The 22,191-nt window shown below is 41.1% G+C and overlaps 2 protein-coding genes across 5 annotated transcripts in view; one reads left to right on the forward strand and one right to left on the reverse strand.

The window, feature by feature from the left end:
• Positions 1-22,191, forward strand: part of ubac2 (UBA domain containing 2) — a 250,361-nt gene that overhangs the window by 44,200 nt on the left and 183,970 nt on the right. The gene's annotated exons all lie outside the window — the stretch shown is intronic.
• gpr18 (G protein-coupled receptor 18) lies at positions 57-9,281 on the reverse strand. 3 transcript variants are annotated; one of them, XM_072578038.1, is made up of 3 exons: positions 9,193-9,281; positions 4,488-4,571; positions 57-3,052 (listed from the first exon to the last, which is right to left on the reverse strand). In XM_072578038.1, exon 3 carries the CDS (start codon positions 3,018-3,020, stop codon positions 2,040-2,042), a length of 981 nt encoding a protein of 326 aa, XP_072434139.1. In that variant the 5' UTR covers positions 3,021-3,052; positions 4,488-4,571; positions 9,193-9,281; the 3' UTR covers positions 57-2,039. The 3 variants fall into 3 exon arrangements, with proteins under 3 accessions (XP_072434139.1, XP_072434138.1, XP_072434140.1); XM_072578037.1 differs by lacking the exon at positions 9,193-9,281 and adding an exon at positions 5,624-5,735; XM_072578039.1 differs by lacking the exons at positions 4,488-4,571; positions 9,193-9,281 and adding an exon at positions 5,624-5,735.

Consider the following 22,191-nt stretch of genomic DNA (forward strand, 5'->3'; position numbering starts at 1 on the left):
ATGAAATTCTAATAGCTCTGAACTCTATGATGAATCTGATGATGGACACCATTGCAAAAGATTGATGCATTTTTATTTGTATCCCAAAATGGAGCTGAGATAGTGAGTATGTTTCACCCCCTTGCTGTACATAACTTGTCAATAAATCACCTTTGTGATGCACATTCTTAAATGGAATTTTTCTGTGAAATAGTTGGCAATGTGGGTTGTAAAACAGTCTTTGAGTGCTGCATATTTGTCAAATATACAAGGAAAATTCAAGTGTCAATTTAATTGAATCACACATTCCAAATATGATCATTATTGTAATAAAATATGCAGCTATTTTCACATTTGCAAAGCAGCAAGTTGTCGAAGACCCACTGGTGTGAGATCAAAAATCCATATGGTTGGTCAAAGTCTTTTAGGGGATCCATCCAGGAATGCCTTACGCAAACTTTGCCCATGAAAACAGCCAGTGATCTTTTAAACTGTTCCAGCTATTATCGCCTTAACAGTTCCACCGAGAAAACTGCTGCAACTGTTGATCTGTAATTATGTGACAGAGATTCCCCTGAGATCTGCCCTAAATTTGCATTATATGAGTTTGAACTCATGTCCTCCAGTCATGATTTTAATTTGAAGAACTGTTCCAGAATTAGTTTGTTGTATATTTCTGTTAAATCCGACTTCCTGTCTAAGCTAAGAAGTCAAAATATTATTCTTATTCACACACTTACATTAGGGATTAATCTTCATTTCTGCACAACATTCAGGTTAGGCCCTTGTGTCCTGATCGTGATAACAGGATACATTGGGCCAAATCCTTGAAAAAGAATGGTGAGCTGATGATGCGTCCATTATTAACATGTAAATCAAGCAGCAAATTCAGGAGATGAAAAGCAACAAAATGAATATTAAAACTTCAGATCTTACTGCTTGATTTGTATTACTATGTTGTTTTCTTCATACAAACAGCATCTCCCCTTCAGACTCCCCATTATTGATAAAAACCTGCAGAATTTGCAAAATAATCGTCCATTAAATAAGCCATAGTAACTAAAGGCTGATAATTGATTGCATAAATACCCTTTTACTAATCCGCTACTAATGAATCACCTCAGCCCAGAATGTAAGCAGTTTAGAATGGTGAATCTCATTCTTCTAGCAATGAATTCTTAGAAGTTATTTTCTCTTGCTCTCTTAATATTGTTTTCTTTTCTCATATTTTGTACTTCTCTCTGTTGTTGGTTACACTTTAATTTGATCTTGTTCAGTAAGGAAATCAAATGTTATGGAAAAGGACAGGAAAGTGAATGTGAGGAATGTTGACTCAGGCATGATTCTATTGAATGGTGCAGCAGGCTTGAGAGATAAATGGTCTATTCCAGTTCCTGTTTCTTATAGTCTTCTGATCACACTATTTTCTTTTCCATCATTCTTCTGTCTCTATCTCAGTCTTGAAATCCCATCATTTAAGAAGATAATTGTTTCTCCTATTGTTCACTGAGATCGTAATTGTCCTTTTGCCCACAATGCCCTTCAGCAGATTATGAGTGAAACTTTGTCAAGCTGATGGGTGAAGGCTCAAGTCTCACTAAGGAGCCATCAAACGATAGCTCATGTTTTCAAGATTTGAACTGAAGAGAGTATTGTACATGTTACATGTCACCTCTTCTGAGTTGATGATCCAGTAACATGATGGTCAATAGTTAAATTACAAAGAGGCATCATTTCAGTATCAGATGTTCAAGTGATGTGTAAGCATTTATTCAGGTTAGATTTGGTGAGAGCAGTTTAACAGAGCATTTTATAGAATTACATTTGCCTGAACCCCTGACTAACTAACTTTCTTCCACCAGCTCCATCAGAACAGATAAATCGATCATTCTTGTGATTGTGTGTGGGGTGTGACACAGCTATTGTATTTCTGTAGTCAGCCTTCTTCAAAAGCATTTCATTGTGTAACATACTTTGAGATGACAGGACACAATATAAATGCAATATATTTGTCAATTTTCTCTTTCGAATTAAAAGTATGTCTCATTGGCTTTTATTATTTACATGTCACTGATGTTAATGTTGCTTAATGAACGGAAGCTCCCAGTTCTAAAGCTTTTCCGTCGTACACTCCGCAGATAGTTCCGATAGTAGATGACACTGATAACTCTGGCTTGAAAGTGCTTTGACACTATATAGTACAGGATTATGTCAAGGCAAGTGCTGAGATTCATCAAGAATGTAGTGAAGGCAGCCCAGGGATTGAAATCGGTGTGGCCACTTTGTAACAGTAATAAAACAAAACAGATATGATAGGGAACGAAACAAACTAGCACTTGAACAATGAGTGTCACAATTATTTTGATAGATTTTTCTTTAGTTTTTGGCTTCAGTTTAGACGTTTTTCCTTTAAGAAGATTGTTGATGATGATACAGTAACATCCAATCATAATGAAAAGGGGCAGGAGAAAAAAGAAAATCACCCGGATAAAATTCACACTGTTTGCTTCTTTGAGGTGTATGATGTCAAGCATTTTTAGGCAGGTTGTGAAGTTTGACACCTTGTCAGGATCATTCTTTGAAAACATAAATGGCAAAACAGACACAGTGGTCATTATCCAGATTCCAATACAGCTTGCTGCAGCTTTGCCAATGTGGCGAAGTTCCTTGCTATGTTTGGGTTGGACCACTGCCATGTAACGGTCGACACTGATGAAGGCTAAAAGCCACAGAGCAATGCTGGGGTAAAATATAGTAAGGGCAGCATTGATGCGGCAGAAGACGTCACCAAAGGGCCAGTAATTCTTCCCATAGTAGATCATACGGAAAGGCAACAATATTACAAAGATGAGGTCCAGCAGTGCAACATTTGTCATATATATGTTCACAGACGTGCCTTTTTTGGTAGTGCAACTGAAGACCCAGATAGCGGTCACATTAACAGCCAGCCCAATTGTGAAAAGAATGCTGTAAAAGATAATTGCCCCTATTCTGAACTCCGGGGGCTGCAGGTCCACGAGGTCATTGTTCTCAAATTGCATGTTTAGAACGTTGGTTTGCAACTCTCATAACCCTGGAACGTAGATGCATGAATAAAAAAAAGAATGTTCAATAAATTCCAATACATAGCAAGCACAGCCAAAGAAATATTCCATTTGCTTCAATAATCCATATTGATATTTAGGCTTCACACACATCTCTTCTCACTATCTGTTACCACTCCTCTTCATTACATCTGTTGGAGTTCCCTCTAATCCGTTCTTCCTCATGAGTTTATGTATTTCCTGTAAATTCATCTCTGCTAGTTGTCACAAACATTCCATATTGTAGAAAGTTTTATAATCTCAGCACCCTCTGGCTAAAAGGAATTTCTCCTGAATCCCCAATTGGATTTACTAGTAACAATTTTAGATAGCCCCCAGTTACAGTCTGATCTTTCCCCAAGTGAAAACTCTTCCCTTGGTGTATCCTATTAAAAGCTATTCATAACCTCAAGGAACTCCTCACTCAGGCTTCACTTTTCCCACAGCAGGGATTCTAGCCTGTTCAGGCCGAATTAAACTTGTTTTATTAACCTGAAAAGCTTTCTAAGGTAAGGAAAAGCTTTCTAAGGCCCCTCTATCATAATCCATTCTTCATGCTCAAAATTCATATCAGACTATTTCAAAACAAATTAATTAGTTTTGAAGTACAATCAGAACTTTTGGGTCAGCAATGGCATCATCCAATTTGCTTCTAGGTTCACAACAACAGCAAAGATGTGGAGGTGCCACTGTTGGACTGGGGTGGACAAAGTTAAAAATCACACAACTGTGTTATAGTCCAACAGGTTTATTTGGAAGCACTAGCTTTCGGAGCACTGCTCCTTCATCAGCTAGCTGTGGACCTGTGTCTTATGATCCTGCTGCACAACTAACTGATGAAGGAGTAGTCCTCCAAAAGATAGCACTTCCAAATAAACCTGTTGGACTATGACCTGGTGTTGTGTGATTTTTAACTAACAGCAGCAAAAGCAGAGTAACAAGGCAAATGTTGATAATGATGAGAGTTAAAAGCTGTAAAAGTAGAAGGTTCTCACAGCAAAACCACCTAATGTTTGGAGCATACATCCTGCTGTTAATACAATTTTTATTTGGCCATTTATGGACACCACCCTCTCTGCCAATAAGATGGAAGCAAGGGTGGACCCTTTGCCAGGATTCACAGCAAACAGTTTACTTGACACCAGAATCCATTCAAGAAGAATGTGTAGCTAACAGAACATATATTAATAACCTCAGTGAAGTCTTTTGTTAAAGACACCAACTTATAATTTTGTAGTGCCTCTAAAGCATCATTTAGAATATACTGCCTTCCTACATTATTTCTTGTTGATTTAATTTAAAATCTTCAAACACATGACTGAAACAATATCAATGTCTCCAGCATCATTTCTCTAACAAAGTACAGTGTGTGTGGAATAATTATGTACTGCAAACAAAATAGGTAAAATCAATCCAGTTACTTACAGCACAGTAGTGTCCAGGTGTGTTTGCTGGGATTACCCAATCAAATCCATCTTGACTCGGATGTCTCCATGGACAAAGTTTGTACTGTGAACAGTAACTTGAAAATTCAGCTTCCTATAAGCTTAGTGCAGTATTCTGTCTGTGTTATCTAAATAGCTAGTCTCTGGAGTGTCAGGGCTGGTGGGGGTGGTGAGAACACTTGATCAGTCAGACACAGAATTGTCCAGTGGAAAATTTGATTGCCCATGAATTGGTGGTCACATTTTCTGACAGATAGTGTCTACAGCCAAGTTGGTCCCTGTTAAGTATGACTGCGTAAGGGAGCTGAGCTAACATTTGAAGAGATCAGAATTATGAACCCAGCTTTGGTTCAACATCAGTCTGGTTAATCAGCTATTGTATGAAGATTGACCAGAACATACAGAAAAAAAAGATAATAATCTTACATATCTTATCAAATAAAGGATGTTATAGTATATTAAAAAAAGCCTTTTATCTTTCATAAAATACCACCACAAGTGAACTAGATTGATTTGCGATGGCAGATAAGTTCATTTTCCATCGGATTGCTTGACTTACACAGTGAAGTGAGTGATTGCTGGTTCTTATCGTGTATATAACCCGCTTTTGTAAAACAATGTTAATTAAGCTAAGTATAGAAATGAAAACGCATTCACTGGAGAGACTATAACTCTTCCACAGACAACATTGGATTGAATTTGAATTTTGCATTGTTACTGTTGGAATGATTCATTGCAGAAGCAGATTATTTAGCTCAATGTGTTGGTGTCAGAGCTATCCAACTCTTATAATACTTTAATCGAACAGATGTTGATAAACAAACAAATCAAATTTGGTATAAATAATATTCATGTCAATTTACAAGTTGATATGTATGGAATAAACTATTGCAATCTGTAGCTTTTTTTATTTTTGAGGGGCTGGTTTAAAACTTGGACTTCGTTATAGCCATTTTCAAAAATCATTGTTCTGGAACTCGAGGCCTTCATGATGAAGTACAGTTCAGCGTTTATCTTTCTGAATATCATTTTCTGTTGCTCAAAGCAAAGATTACAATTGGGAGAATCTTTAAGCAAATAATTCCACATTAAAATATAGTATTTGGATAATCTTACCTCAATTGGACTGTCCAAGACAGCAAAATGTCCAGATGCCGATTTGAATAAGTAGTTGAATGTAAAGGAAATGTGTGTTTCCCCTTGATCTCGTTATGTTTCGCAGGCTTCTAAAATAGTAGTGAAGTGTTTGCAGATTGCTGCATTTGTTAAGGGCGGAAGTACTGTCACAAACGCCTAAGCTGAGCTTGACACTGGTCATGTTGGGAACTGTGCAGCTTCTTTCAAGATTAGTTGCACAGACTGCCTTCCTCATATTAGACTCAATGAAGATCTTTCGATTCTTCTGTGTGGCTTTTAGATTTCTGTGTCTATTTCATATTGTTTCAGCAACAATATCAAAGTACTGAACTTTGAATAAAAGATTGGTTTTTGAAAAATTGCTTCTTGTTTCAAACAAAGCAATCACTTATGCAAGGAAACAAAGCATAACTCTCAGATATGATTGTACTATTCTTTAGAAAATGTACTTTTTTACTGTTCAATGATAGGCGATCAAAAGGAAAAAAATACAATTTCAAAGCTTTAATATCTTGACCATTTATAGAGTCATAGAGATGTACAGCATGGAAACAGACCCTTCAGTCCAATCCGTCCATGCCGATCAGATATCCCAACCCAATCTAGTCTCATTTGCCAGCACCTGGCCCATATCCCTCCAAACCCTTCCTATTCATATGCCCATCCAAATGCCTCTTAAATGTTGCAATTGTATCAACCTCCACCACATCCTCTGGCAGCTCATTCCATACATGTACCATCCTCTGTGTGAAAACGTTGCCCCTTAGGTCTCTTTGATATCTTTCCCCTCTCACCCTAAACCTATGCCTCTAGTTCTGGACTCCCCAACCCCAAGGGAAAATACTTTGCCTATTTATCCTATCCATGCCCCTCATAATTTTGTAAACCTCTATAAGGTCACCCCTCAGCCTCCGATGCTCCAGGGAAAACAGCCCCAGCCTGTTCAGCCTCTCCCTGTAGCTCAGATCCTCCAACCCTGGCAACATGTTTGTAAATCTTTTCTGAACCCTTTCAAGTTTCACAACATCTTTCCAATAGGAAGGAGACCAGGATTGCATGCAATATTTCAACAGTGGCCTAACCAATGTCCTGTACAGCTGCAACATGACCCCCCCCAACTCCTGTACTCAATACTCTGACCAATAAAGGAAAGCATACCAAACGCCTTCTTCACTATCCTATCTACCTGCGACTCCACTTTCAAGGAGCTATGAACCTGCACTCCAAGGTTTGTTTGTTTAGCAACACTCCCTAGGACTTTACCATTAAGTATATAAGTCCTGCTAAGATTTGCTCTCCCAAAATGCAGCACCTCACATTTATCTGAATGAAACTTCATCTGCCACTTCTCAGCCCATTGGCCCATCTGGTCAAGATCCTGTTGTAATCTGAGGTAACTCTCTTCGCTGTCCACTACACCTCCAATTTTGGTGTCATCTGCAAACTTACTAACTGTACCTCTTATGCTCGCATCCAAATCATTTATGTAAATGACAAAAAGTAGAGGGCCCAGCACCGATCCTTATGGCACTCCACTGGTCACAGGCCTCCAGTCTGAAAAACAACCCTCCACCACCACTTTTGAGCCAGTTCTGTATCCAAATGGCTAGTTCTCCCTGTATTCCATGAGATCGAACCTTGCTAATCAGTCTCCCATGGGGAACCTTGTCAAATGCCTTACTGAAGTCCATATAGATCACATCTACTGCTCTGCCCTCATCAATCTTCTTTGTTACTTCATCAAAAAACTCAATCAAGTTTGTGAGACATGATTTCCCACCCACAAAGCCATGTTGACTTTCCCGAATCAGTCCTTGCCTTTCCAAATACACGTACATCCTGTCCCTCAGGATTCCCTCCAACAACTTGCCCACCACCGAGGTCAGGCTCACTGGTCTATAGTTCCCTGGCTTGTCCTTACCACCCTTCTTAAACAGGGGCACCATGTTTGCCAACCTCCAGTCTTCTGGCACCTCACCTGTGACTATCAATGATAGAAATATCTCAGTAAGAGGCCCAGCAATCACTTCTGTAGCTTCCCACAGAATTCTCGGGTACACCTAATCAGGTCCTGGGGATTTATCCACCTTTCACCGTTTCAAGACATCCAGCACTTCCTCCTCTATAATCTGGACATTTTGCAAGATGTCACCATCTATTTCCCTACAGTCTATATCTTCCATATCCTTTTCCACAGTAAATACTGATGCAAAATGTTCATTTAGTATCTCCCCCATTTTCTGTGGCTCCACACAAAAGCCGCCTGGCTACCCTTTTATTCCTGATGAAGGGCTTTTGCCCGAAACGTCAATTTTGCTGCTCGTTGGATGCTGCCTGAACTGCTGTGCTCTTCCAGCACCACTAATCCAGTATTTGGTTTTCAGCGTCTGCAGTCATTGTTTTTACCTTGATCTTTGAGGGGCCCTATTCTCTCCCTAGTTACCCTTTTGTCCTTAATATATTTGTAAAATCCCTTTGGATTATCCTTAATTCTATTTGCCAAAGCTATCTCATGTCCCCATTTTGCCCTCCTGATTGCCCTCTTAAGTGGGAAGTTATATGGACAAGTTTTTTTATTTTCATGTTACAAACCATATATTGTCAACAGGAAATGTGGCGAATCGGAACATACTGCACTTTCATTTTCCTCAGAGAACAAACAGCCTTTAAAATACTTTGACAATATTCTATGATAGTGTTAAAATTAATCGAGATGAATATCTAAAGCTTACACAGTGTAAAAAAATTCCCATCTATATTAGGTATCAAGTTTTTGATTGCCATTTTAACACTCAGCCATTTAATATTCTAACAGTTCTTTTCAATAATGTTGTGCTTTACTTTGGCCTTTTTTTAAAAAGATGTTTAGATTTTTAAATTTTTCAAATTAATCTTTATGAGTCGAATGATCATTGTGAAGCTTCAAGGCTGAGGCTGGAACTTGGATTTCAACTTATTGAGTTTTGTGTAATAGCAATAATAACTAAAATGAAAGCATTCTTTCAGTTCTGTTTCCTTTATCATTTGTGTGTATATACATTTGTTATATATTTATTCTTGGATGTTGGTTTTGGTGACAAAGCTAGCAGGTATTGTTCATCCCTAATTTTCCTGGTGAAGTTGGTTATCAGTTGCCTTCTTGAACAGCTGCAGTCTGTGTGGTTCAGGTACACCCACAATGCTGTTTGGAAGGGAGTTCTGGATTTTAATTCAGTCATGATGAAGAAACAATGTTATTGTTCCAAGTCAGGATGAAATGTGACATGGTGGAGAACTTGCTGGTGGTGGTGTTCATAGGAAATAGGAGCAGGAGTAGACAATGTAGATCCTTGGGGCCTGCTCCATCATTCAGAACAAACATGGCTTATCATCAACCTTAATTCCATTATCCTCTACTGTTGTTCCCTATATCCGTTAATTCTCTAAGAGATCAAGATTCTGACCATCTCATCTTTAAATATATTCAGTGATACAGCATCCACAACTCTCTCGGGCAGTGGTTTTCAACGGGTGTGCCATGAAATTTTTGGAAAACAACACCGTCTTACCTGGTGTCAACATTGTGTTTAAGGTTCCAATCTCTTCCATAGCCTCTGTGTGTATTATTGAAGGCAGTACCTGCTGACACAGGCATCTCTAGGCCTCCAGAACCTCTCATGCATAGACTTCTATCACCACCTTTGAGTGGCTTTTGTGTGGAGATTTGTAACTGTGAATGCAAGAGAAGGGAAATCCACTTGATTATGCAGCCTCTTTTGTGCAAGTGTTGGACTAAACATTCAATATGAGCATGTGCAATGATTGTATATCATATATCATTATCATATGACAAGAAACAGCGTTTACACAGTTAAGAGAGACACAATTGAAATAACTGTTGAACTGGCCTGCTTGCCTGAATATGTTTCTATGTTAACACGGACTTAAAGGTGAATATTTTTGGAATTTGTTTTACTTATGCAATTGATCTAAGTCTTAGATTCGAAAAAGAAATGGATAAGTTTCTTGTCAAAAGAGGTAATTCTTCTGCTAATTCAGTCACCGATGTAACATTTGAAATTCAGTGTAAAATGGGCAAGAACTGTTCAAGGGCAGTATAATGAGAACTATCTGGCCTTTGGATTTTCATAGACAGGAGATTGCCCCTTACCTGAATGTCTCATTTTCAGAGAGAAATTGTTGAATACTGCGATGATACCAAATAGGTTAAGATGTCATTTACAGATAAAGCATCCATCTCATGTAAACAAGACATATCAATACTTGATATGAAGAGCACATCAAGAAGCTGGTCCAACATTGGATGGATAAAGCTCAAGAGGCTAGTTACCTAGTGCCTGAGCTTACAGCAAAATCAAAGGAGGCTCCATACCAATGCTGAAACCTTAATCATACCTGATATAAAAAAGGTTGTAGGACCTAATTCTGCAAAAGAGATCAATGAAATTCCAGTCTCTGATAATACAGTTAAATGGCCAATTGACAGTATGTCAGCTGATATTGAAGCAATGCTGTAAGAGGAGTAAGCTGCGAATGGGAAGTTTGCTTTGCAGATTGGCGGGTTCACCAATACAAGTGAACATTTCCAGCTGCTGGAATATTCAGTAGTTGATGGGAAGTTCATTAAGGCTGATGGATTTGAAATATCAATGCTTTTGATTCTTCTTTGACATGTATGCATTATGTTGCAAACCTCTCTAGTAAGTCCACAACCATAGTAAATGCAAGCAAATATGTCGTTTATGAGCATTCAATTCATCCAAAAAAAGTGGATGCGCCATGGAATCATTTGTCTCATTGAAGTGTGCCTTGATGTTGAAAAGGCTGGGAACCACTGCTCTAGGGTAGGGGATTCCAAAGATTTAAAACCTATCATGTGAAAAATGATCTCATCTAATTCCAAGATGATTGGCCCCTTCCTTTGAGACTGTACCTCCACGTTCTAGATCCTTCCATTTGGAGAGACATATGTGCCTGCTGCCCTTGTTTGTAGGAGATCATGAATTTTGAAGGTACTGTGAAGGAAACTTGGTGATCAGCTGCATCATGTATATATGGTATATAGTTCCATCACTGTTCATTGATGATGGATGGAGTTAATGTTTAAGCTCTTTGATGAAGTAGACAACTTTGTCCTGGATTGTGTCCACCCTCCTGAGTGTTTTTGGAGCTGGACTTGCACAGGCAAGTTGCAAGTATGCCATTATAACTCCTCTTCAATTGTGCCTTGGAGGTCACAGAAAGACTTCAAGAAATCACTTGAGTAAAGACTGTAGCTTTTTATTTTCCTGTTTTGTTGATTGTAGACTAAAATGGAAAAGGGACTTTTAAAAACCAAGTATAATGGAAGGGCTTACTACACATTTTCAGTAAATCACTTTTAAATTCATTGGACATGTGTTTACACTGCTGCTTTGATCAACCAGTGGGGAAGCTAATTGCAGATAGGCTGATACCAAAGGGTGTGTACAAAGTGAGTTTCAGCTAGCAACAAGTAGTTTTTGTAGTTGTGACCAGTTGTTGATGACAGAAATCTTTAGCTTGCCAACAACTATATGATTCAGTCCTGGGCAGCGTTCTCTCTAAACTGCACAGCTATGCACACATGTCAGCACACTGATTATAGCATTTACTTCTGGTTTTGGAAGTCATTGTCATGCATGGACTTTAAAGCCCTCTGCAGCTGGCAAGCAAATTTACAAGGTCTCTGGTCCTGGGTAACTGAATAGCTTGTGGGTGTGAAGGATATGGCCAGAAGCCTTTGGACCTCCTGACAGGTGGTGGTGTGTCTCTCCCGCACTAAAAAAAATCCTGAAGCCTAAAATAAGCCAATGTTTTTTTCTTTCACCAGTTGGTTAAAAACTGTTGGTTTGAACCAATAAGTTAGAGGTGAAATAATTTGTGAGCTGGTCGCTCTGGGTCTTCTGCAAGGGAGTGAAAAGTGTCTGGAGAAGTGAGATTGAAGAACAGGAAGTCATGAGAAGCAAAAGAACCCTGTGAAGAGGGGCCATTGAACAACCTTCCAGTTTTTTTCTGTTCCCTCATAACACTAATGTTTCGTGTCTGTGTGTGTTTTATATAGATACACATACAGGGGACTTTTACAAGGGTTTAGAGTTCATAGTTGTTTATCTATTATTTGAATCTATTAATTTGTTATAGTAATAATTCTTGTTCAGTACATGATTTCTGCACCCCCAACTGTTAAAACAAAAAACAGGTAAATTGGGGGATTTTGTGTACTTTGATGACATCTTTAACTTTTCTGATGCATCCTAGAAAATTAGGGCCTAATTTCAAGTGCACTACCAAAGTGCAACATGATGCTTGCTGCAGAATACCCAGGCTCTGGTCTGCTGTTCATGGAGTCATAGATTCATATAGCGCAGAAAAGACCCTTTGGCCCATTGAGTTTGCACCTACATATTTACCACTAAAGGTGCACTACTTTCCTGCACTTGTCCGATGTCCTTGAATTTAATGATATTTGAAGTGCTCATCCAAATATTTTTTTTAAAGGTTGTAAGGTTTCTGGCCTCCACTATCTTTCCATGCCAGATTCCCACCACCTGCTGACTGAAAATGTTATTTTTCCCAAATCCCCTCTGAATCTCTTGCCACTTACCCTAAAACTATGCCCTCTCATGATTGACCCCTCAACCAAGGGGAACAGCTGCTCTCTGCTCACCTTGTCCATACCCCTCAATATTATACACCTTAAGTATATACTTAAACCGCTCAATTTTCTCTGCTTTAAAGTAAATAGTCCAAACCTATTCTAGTCTCTCCTTATTGCTCAGTTTCTCCGTCCCAGGAACATTCTGGTGAACTTGCTGGTGTATCTCCTCCAGTGATGTCACATCCTTCCTGTAGTGAGGTGACTAGAACAGCACACAGTACTCCAACAATACTTATATGGTTAGTCCAATTACATTTTTGGTTAAAGATGGCCCTCAGCATGTTAATGTGGGGCATTTGACAGTAATAATGTAATTGAATGTCATTGAGAAGTGTTTTGATTAGTTGAAGATCCTCGTTAACTGCCACTTGTGTGGTGCATTTATCACTTATCAGCTAACACTTGGATGTTGTTTGCTGTTTGTGTTACAATTGTTACATTTCTGAACAACTATTAATATGGCTGAACACTGTACAATCATCAGTCAGTAACCTACTTCCGAGCATGCATTGAAGAAAAAGGGCATCTGAAGATGGTTGGTCTAAAAGTTCCTACAACGTTGACCTGAGACTGAGCTGATTGGTTTCCATAATAGCTCTGTGACTCCACTGTTGTATCATGGAACAAGGCCACTTATCCCATTGTGTTTGTCCTAGCTCTTTGAGAGAACTGCAACTGTCTGTGTGGAGTTTGCACATTCTCCCCGTGTCTGTGCGGGTTTCCTCCGGGTGCTCCGATTTCCTCCCACAGCCCAAAGATATGCAGGCCAAGTGAATTGGCCATGCTAAATTGCCCATAGCGTTAGGTGTATTAGTCAGAGGGAAATGGATCTGGATGGGTTACTCTTTAGAGGGTTGGTGTGGACATGTTGGGCTGAATGGCCTGTTTCCACACTAGGGAGTCTAATCTAATCTAATCTAATCTAAATAACTATGCAGTTTCCACCCATGACCTTTACCACCTAGAAGGACCAGGAAACACCACCCCCTGTAAGTTCCCATCCAATCCACACCATCCTGACCTGGAATTATATCATCATTCCTTCACTGTCATTGTGTCATAATCCTGGAGCTCCCTTCCTAAAGGCATGGTGGATGTCGCTACAGCACTGAGGACTGCAGCAATTCAAGAAGACAGCTCACCACCACTCTCTCAAGGGCAATTTAGAGATGGACAATAAAAGCTGGCCTAGCCAGTGACGCCTACATCACATAAATTAATTCTAAATCCCCCTTTTTTAGATTAGATTAGATTACTTACAGTGTGGAAACAGGCCCTTCGGCCCAACAAGTCCACACCGACCTGCCGAAGCGCAACCCACCCAGATCCATTCCCCTACATTTATCCCTTCACCTAACACTACAGGCAATTTAACATGGCCAATTCACCTCACCTGCACATTTTTGGACTGTGGGAGGAAACCCACGCAGACATGGGGCGAATGTGCAAACTCCACACCATCAGTTGCCTGAGGCGGGAAATGAACCTGGGTCTCTGGCGCTGTGAGGCAGCAGTGCTAACCACTGTGCCACCGTGCTGCCCACTTTTGAAAGTTGTTATTTAATCGGCAACCTCTACCCTTTCAGGCAGAGCTTTCCAGATCATCACAATTTTGCTGCAACAAACTTATTCTCCTCAGCTGACCCTCTGGACCTTTTGCCTGTTATCTTGAATCTGTATCCTCTGATTTACCTGTTCTTTTGCTGCTGGAAACAATTTCTCATTATCAGCTCTATGCAAAGTTTTGATTTTGGACACCTCTATTAGCATTCCTCTTAGTCTTCTCGGCTCAAAGGAGAATAATCCCTGTTTCCCAAGTCTCACCATTTCATTGAACTTTTTCATCTCTGAAATTTGACGTAAACTTTCCTCTGTACTTTCCAAAGTTTCTGAACATCCTTCCAAAAGTATGGTACCCCCTCAGAATTGGATATTACAAGCCTAATCATGCAATAACCAATGTTTTAGCAAAATTTCATGGCTTTTGTACTCTATGATACTGTTTATAAAGCTGAGAATATAGAATGTGTTTATAGGTTTTTTCAACTTGTTCTACTCATTTTAATGATTATACGTATATCTCCAATTAAGATGCCATGTTTATAATTAACAACTTGTTCTAAAATTGAAACCTGCAAAACGATTTTATTTCAAGTTCCTCTGACCTGAAGTAGACAGCCCATCCGACAGTGAGGCACTCCCTCAATGTTGTACCTCCAGCATGCAGCACAGGCAGCACTCAATCACTGTTCACCTCCTGATAATGCACCACTTCCTCATGGTGAGCTGCCTTTTTGAACTGCTGCAGTCCCTATGCTCTAGGTATACGCGCAATTCCATTACGGAGAGAATTCCAAGATGTTGACCCACAAAGATTGGCAATATATTTCCAAGTCAGATGGGAGGGGAACTTGCCAGTGATGGTGTTCCGATGTATCTGCTGCCCTTGGGTTGTGGGTTTGGGAAGTGTTGTCTAAGAATCTTTGGTGAATTTCTTGTAGATAGTACACACTGCTGCTACTGAGCATCAGTGGAGAGAGTGGGTGCTTGTAGATGTGGTGGCACAGTTCAGTGTTCTCTCAGTATTGCTACCGCAGCAATGCAGTGCTCTTTCAGTACTGCTATTCTCGCCATGCATCTTTCCCTCAGTACTGCCTAGGATACTGCCCTTCTGGCATTGCAGCAGTTCCTCAGCACTACCCTTTCTGGTAGTGCAGCTCTCCCTCGGCAATGCCGTTTTGACACTACAGCTCTTCCTCAGTAGTGTGCCCCATTTGTGCAGCACTTTCTCAGTACTATCCCTCCATTGTACAGCACTCCCTTAGTACTGTCCTTCCAATGATGCAGCTCTCCTCCAATACTGTCCCTCCAACAGTGCAACACTCCCATAGCTTTGACCTTCCGACAATGCAGTGTTTCCTCACTACTGACTCTCCAGAGCTCAATTTTTCTTTGAACTGGCCAATAAAGACTGTAATGCTCCCTTAGACTGTGGATTGCTAACGTGGATATTTGTGTTCCTATTTCTGCTGCTGTGGGTCTTGAACCCATAACATTATGAAGTAGTCAAGTGTACGATAGACTAAACCAAAGTGAACATTTAGGCTGCTATCTTGTTTTACTCAGTAGTTCTCTTGACAAAACAGAAGTTTAATCATGATGATATGGTCTTCCTGTGCTAAGTTGCAAACTATGAAAGCTTCACTTGTCCCTTGTCACCACATATGCAGGAAGTGTGTGCAGCTCAGCTTTTTAAAATTCTCTTGTGGGATATGGGTGTCACTAGCTAGCCAGCATTTATTGTCTTCTAGTTGCCCTTGTGAAGGGGAAGGTGAGCTGCCTTCTTGAACCACTGCAGTCTGTATGCTGTAGGTAGGCGCACAATTCCATTCGGGAGAGAATTCCAAAATGTTGACCCAGAAAGAATGGCAATATATTTCCAGGTCAGATGGTAGGGGAACTTGCCAGTGCTGGTGTTCCAATGTATCTGCTGCCCTTGTCCTTCTAGATGGCACTGGTTGTGGGTTTGGGAGGTGCTGTGTAAGAATCTTTGGTGAATTTCTGCAGTGCATCTTGTAGATAGTACACACTGTTGCTACTGAGCATCAGTGGTGGAAAGAGTGGATGCTTGTGGATGTGGTGCCAATCAAGAGGGCTGCTTCAGCCTGGATGGTGTCAAGCTCCTTGAGTGTTGTTGGAGCTGCACCCATCCAAGCAAATGGGGCGTATTCCATCACACTCCTGACTTGTGCCTTGTTGACAGGCTTTGCGGAGTCAGGAGGTGAGTTCTTCGCTGCAGTGTTCCGAGACTCTGACCTGCTCTTCTCTTCACTGTATTTATATTATGAGTCTAGTTGAGTATGTGGTCAATAATAATACCCTAGGATGTTAATAGTGGAGGATTCTGTGATATAACTGCATTGAATGCCAAGGGACTGTAGTTAGTTTGACTCTTTATTGGAGATGGTCAGAGTCTGGCATTTATGTGGCAGCTGTAGAGCATTCACTGTAGACCATTTGCGATGCTGTGTGTGTCAGTTTAGTATGTTGAGTGAGGTGTGCCCACTGCAAGTGATGACTGAATAGGCGAAAGGGCATCTGTGACAACCAGACAGAGTAGAGGAAGGCAGATAGTTCTGGAGTCCCCTGTTTCCATCCCCCTTTCTAACAGATAACACCATTTTGGATGCTGTTCGGTGTGATGACTATGCAGAGAAAGCAATGCATGCTAATTTCATGGCAATATGGGTGGGACTGCTGCACAAGAGGGAATGAAGACGAACGGCAGGATTTTAATGGTAGGGGTGAAGTGTATCTCAGGCGGCTGAGTGAGGCAAGGGAGGAAATAGAGGAGTTGCCGTGAATCTTCAATTCCTTCTTGCCACAGGTGCCAGAGGACTGGAGAACAGCCAATGCGGGCACTGTTGTTCAAGAAGGAAGCAAGCAAGCAAGTGAAGAACGAGCAAACTACAGGTCAATCAGTCTAACCTCAGTGGTGAGCAAACTCTTCGAAGCAGTTCTGAGGGACAGTAGCAATCTGCACTTGGAGAGGCAAGGATTCATCAAGCATAAACAAATTCATGCTGATAAGGGGAGATAACATCTGACCAACTTGATTGATTTTCAAAGAGGTGACGGCATAGTTAACGGCAATGCATTCAACATCACATACTTGAACTTTAGCAAGGTTTTTGATAAGGTCCTGCATGGGAGACAGTAGGGAAGGTGAGAGCTCATGAAATCCAAGAAAATTTGCCAAATGGCTGAGTGGCAGGAGCAGAGGATGATGGTAAAGGACTAGTTTTTTCGTTGGAAGTCTGACCAGTGGAATTCATTGGGGCTCATGCTTTTTGTGGTATATATGAATGATTTAGAATTGAATGTATGGGGTTGATTGGTGACCCTCAGGCTAAACCACCACCAATCGTCTCTCTGTGATGAGGGAGCAGCCCTACAGTCTGGTGGAACTGTGACAACTTTACTTTTACTTTTTGGTAGGGGTAGAAACCCTCATAGCATTTAAAAAGTATTTAGGTGTACACTTGCAATGCCAAGGCAAGCGAAGCTCTGGGCCAAATGCTGTAAAATGGGATTGGAATAGTTAAGTGGTTGTTTTTGATTGGCACAGACTCAAAGGCTGAAGCTGCTTTTTTTGTGTTATAGTCCTCGATGATTCGTTGATTGCAGTTTGTTCATATGCCTTTTTCAGCCACAATTTCTTGGAAGTTTTAAAAACGCATTGTTAGCACACCCCTGACAAAAAGAAAATAACTTTTTTAGCACACCAGTTTATTTTTAAACCAAGTCATAGTCATAGCGATGTGCAGCACGGAAACAGACCCTTCAGTCCAACCCATCCATGCCGATCAGATATCCCAATCCAATCTAGTCCTACCTGCCAGCACTTGGCCCATATGCTTTCAAACCCCTCCTATTCATATACCCATCCAGATGCCTTTTCAATGTTGCAATTGTACCAGCCTCCACCACTTCCTCTGGCAGCTCATTCCATACACATACCACCCTCTGCGTGAAAATGTTGCCTCTTAGGTCTCTTTTATATTTTTCCCCTCTCACCCTAAACCTATGCCCTCTCGTCTAGTCTCCCCCACCTCAGGGAAAAGACTTTGTCTGCTTATGCTATCCATGCCCCTCATGATTTTATAAACCTCTATAAGGTCACCCCTCAGTCTCTGACGCTCCAGGGAAAACAGCCCCAGCCTATTCAACCTCTCCCGCTCGCTCAAATCCTCCAACCCTGGCAACATCCTTTAAATCTTTTCTGAGCCCTTTCAAGTTTCACAACATCTTTCCGATAGGAAGGATACCAGAATTGCACGCAATATTCCAACAGTGGCCCAACCAGTGACCATTACAGCCGCAACATGACTCCTGTACTCAGTACTCTGACCAATAAAGGAAAGCATACCAAACGCCTTCTTCACTATCCTATCCACCTGCGACTCCACTTTCAAGGAGCTATGAACCTGCACGCTAAGGTTTGTTTGTTCAGCAACACTCCCTAGGACCTTACCATTAAGTGTATAAGTATTGCTAAGATTTGCTTTCCCAAAATGCAGCACCTCATGTTTACCTAAATTAAACTCCATCTGCCACTTCTCAGCCCATTGGCCCATCTGATCAAGATCCTGTTGTAATCTGAGGTAATCTTCTTCACTGTCCACTATACCTCCAACTTTGGTGTCATCAGCAAGCTGACTAGCATGGGGCGGTATGGTGGCTCAGTGGTTAGCACTGCTGCCTCACAGCACCAGGGTCCCAGGTTTGATTCCAGCCTCGGGCGATTGTCTGTGTGGAATTTGCACAATCTCCCTGTGTCTGCGTGGATTTCCTCCGGGTGCTCTGGTTTCCTCCCACAGTCCAAAGATATGCAGGTCAGGTGAATTGGCCATGCAAAATTGCCCATAGTGTTAGGTGCATTAGTCAGAGGGAAATGGGTCTGGGTGGGTTCCTCTTTGGAGGGTCGGTGTGGACTTGTTGGGCCGAAGGGCCTGTTTCCACACTGTATGGAATCTAATCTAATCAAATCTATAACTGGTCTATAGCTCCTTCGCTTGTCCTTACCACCCTTCTTAAACAATGGCACCACATTAGCCAACTACCAGTCTTCCAGCACCTCACCTGTGACTATCAATAATACAAATATCTCAGTAAGAGGCCCAGCAATCACTTCCCTAGCTTTCCACAGAGTTCTAGGGTACACCTAATCAGGTCCTGGGGATTTTTCCACTTTTATGTGTTTCAAGACATTACAGAGGGACATTTTTCAAGATGTCACCATCTATTTCCCTACATTCTATATCTTCCATGTCCTTTTCCACAGTAAATACTGATGCAAAATACTCGTTTAATATCTGCTCCATCTCCTGCAGCTCCACACAAAGGCCCCCTTGCTGATCTTTGAGGGGCCCTATTCTCTTCCTAGTTACCCTTTTGTCCTTAATGTATTTGTAAATATCCTTTGGATTCTCCTTAACTCTATTTGCCAAAGCTATCTCATTTCCCCTTTTTGCCTTCCTGATTTCTCTCTTATGTATACTCCTACTGCCTTTAAAACCTTTCTAAGGATTCATTCGATCTATCCTGTCATTACCTGACCTACCAGCCCTATACCCTACCAGCCCTACCCATTCCCTATACCTACCAGCCTTTCCTTTCACCCTAACAGGAATATACTTTCTCGAGACACTCATTATCTCACTTCTGAAGGCTACCTATTTTCCAGGCTACCTGCAAAGATCTGCGCCCAATCAGTTTTTGAAAGTTCTTGCCTAATACTGTCAAAATTAGCCTTCCTCCAATTTAGAACTTCAACTTTTAGATCTGGTCTATCCTTTTCATCACTATTTTAAAACTAATAGAATTATGGCCACTGGCCCCAAAGTGCTCCCCCACTGACACCTCAGTCACCTGCCATGCCTTATTCCCCAAGAGTAGGTCAAGTTTTGCACCTTCTCTAATAGGTACGACGACATACTGAATCAGAAAAATTGTCTTGTACTCACTTAACAAATTCCTCTCCATCTAAACCCTTAACACTATGGTAGTCCCTGTCTATGTTTAGAAAGTTAAAATCCCCTACCATAACCACCCTATTATTCTTACAGATAACGGAGATCTCCTTACAAATTCGTTTCACAATTTCCCTTTGACTATTAGGGGGTCTATAATAGAATTCCAATAAGGTGATCATCCCTTTCTTATTTCGCAGTTCCACCCAAATAACTTCCCTGGATGTATTTCTGGGAATATCCTCCCTCAGTACAGCTGTAATGCTATCCCTTATTAAAAACGCCACTCCCCCTCCTCTCTTGCCTCCCTTTCTACCCTTCCTGTAGCATTTGTATCCTGGAACATTAAGCTGCCAGTCCTGCCCATCCTTGAGCCACATTTCTCTTATGCTCACACGCAAATCATTTATGTAAATGATGAAAAGTAGTGGACCCAGCACCAATCCTTGTGGCACTCCACTGGTGACAGGACTCCAGTTTAAAAAACAACACTCGACCACCACCCTCTATCTTCTACCTTTGAGCCAGTTCTGTATCCAAATAGCAAGTTTGCCCTGTATGCCATAGGGAACCTTGTCGAATGCCTTTCTGAGGTCCATATAGATCACATCTACCGCCCTGCCCTCATCAATCCTCTTTGTTACTTCTTCAAAAAACTCAATCAAGTTTGTGAGACATGATTTCCCACACACAAAGCCATGTTGACTCTCCATAATCAGTTCTTGCTTGTCCAAATACATGTACATCTGGTCCCTCAGGATTCCCTCCAACAACTTGACAAGCACCCACATAAGTGTATTTTCATGTGCATTTTGATAAAACTGTTTTCTAAATATTAACATTCCCTTTTTGAGATGCTGTATCAGTTCAGAATAATTTACAATTATTAGACACCAGTTTTGCATTAATACAGTGTCATCAGAGATCCTTTGCCTTTTGTGGGTGTCTACAATGTTGCTTTAAAAAAGGGAATCTCAAAAATATTTTTTCTTTATAAACCTTGATGTGAATTTTCTAAGATTTATTGCACAATAACTAAAACGAGCACACATTATTTCAGTTACCATTTGGGCCATGGCATGGTATCTCAGTGGTTAGCACTGCTGTCTCTCAGCACCAGGGTCCCAGGTTTGATTCCAGCCGCTGGGGACTGTCTGTGTGGACTTTGCACATTCTCCCCGTGTCTGCGTGGGTTTCCGCTGGGTGCTCCAGTTTTCTCCCACAGTCCAAAGATGTGCAGGTCAGGTGAATTGTTCATTCTAAATTGCCCATAGTGTTAGGTGCATTAGTCAGAAGGAAATGGGTCTGGGTGGGTTACTCTTCGGAGGGTCGGTGTGGACTTGTTAGGCCAAAGGGCCTGTTTTCACACTAAAAACAAATGGTGGCACAGTGGTTAGCACTGCTGCCTCACAGCGCCAGAGACCCAGGTTGAATTCCCGCCTCAGGCAACTGCCTGTGTGGAGTTTGCACATTCTCCCCGTGTCTGCATGAATTTCCTCTGGGTGCTTTGGTTTCCTCTCTCAGTCCAAAAATGTGCAGGTGAGGTGAATTGGCCATTCAAAATTGCCCGTAGTGTTAGATGAAGGGGTAAATGTAGGGGAATGGGTCGGGGTGGGTTGCTCTTTGGAGGGTTGGTGTGGATTTTTTGGGCTGAAGGGCCTGTTTCCACCCTGTAAGTAATCTAATGTAATCTAATGCAAAGCAAATAACTATTTTATGTAATTTTGATTCTATCTTTTGTCAGAGAAGTTACCTCTTTTACTCCCCACTTCCGGTCTTCCATTCTTCTCTTAGTTCATCTCCAAAGTCATTTGTCTACAATCCAAATTTGTGCAACTATCTCCACCACCCCTCCCAACACTTATTCACAGTGTCCAGTTTATCCAAGGTTCAATTTCTGGATCACCACTCTGCAGTTGTTCACATTTTATTAATAGCACCCAGTGTATCTGAATCAGGAAGTGAAAATTCAGTTAAGATTCATGATCGTGCTCTGTTATTTATCAGCCATTGCTCAGCTGACTGCACAGAGGTCAAAGGTTGAGAATTCAGGTCCCCCTTTTAAAGAATTGAGTACAAAATGCAGGCCAGTGCTGAAGGAATGCTGCAGTGCCAGAGGGTTGGTACTTTGTGATGCCCTATGGTACTGTTTAAATGCACATTTGTCATGATTTCTATCTTTCCATTATACCGGCTCAGACTCAATGTGGACCAGCCACCTGCCTAGATGCCCCTAGACTGGTGGTATAATTATGACATTATCAGTTAAGAAAATGGACCAGAGGTGAAACTTCTTGTAAAAAGGAGGTTGGAATGGAAGGGAAAGTAGTTTGGTG

This window comes from Chiloscyllium punctatum, chromosome 9, assembly GCF_047496795.1.
Source record: "Chiloscyllium punctatum isolate Juve2018m chromosome 9, sChiPun1.3, whole genome shotgun sequence".
Taxonomy (NCBI): domain Eukaryota; kingdom Metazoa; phylum Chordata; class Chondrichthyes; order Orectolobiformes; family Hemiscylliidae; genus Chiloscyllium; species Chiloscyllium punctatum.

Coding starts and splice junctions, on each gene's coding strand:
- gpr18 (XM_072578038.1), bottom strand. CDS start 3,020: ATGCAATTTGAGAACAATGACCTCGTGGACCTGCAGCCCCCGGAGTTC.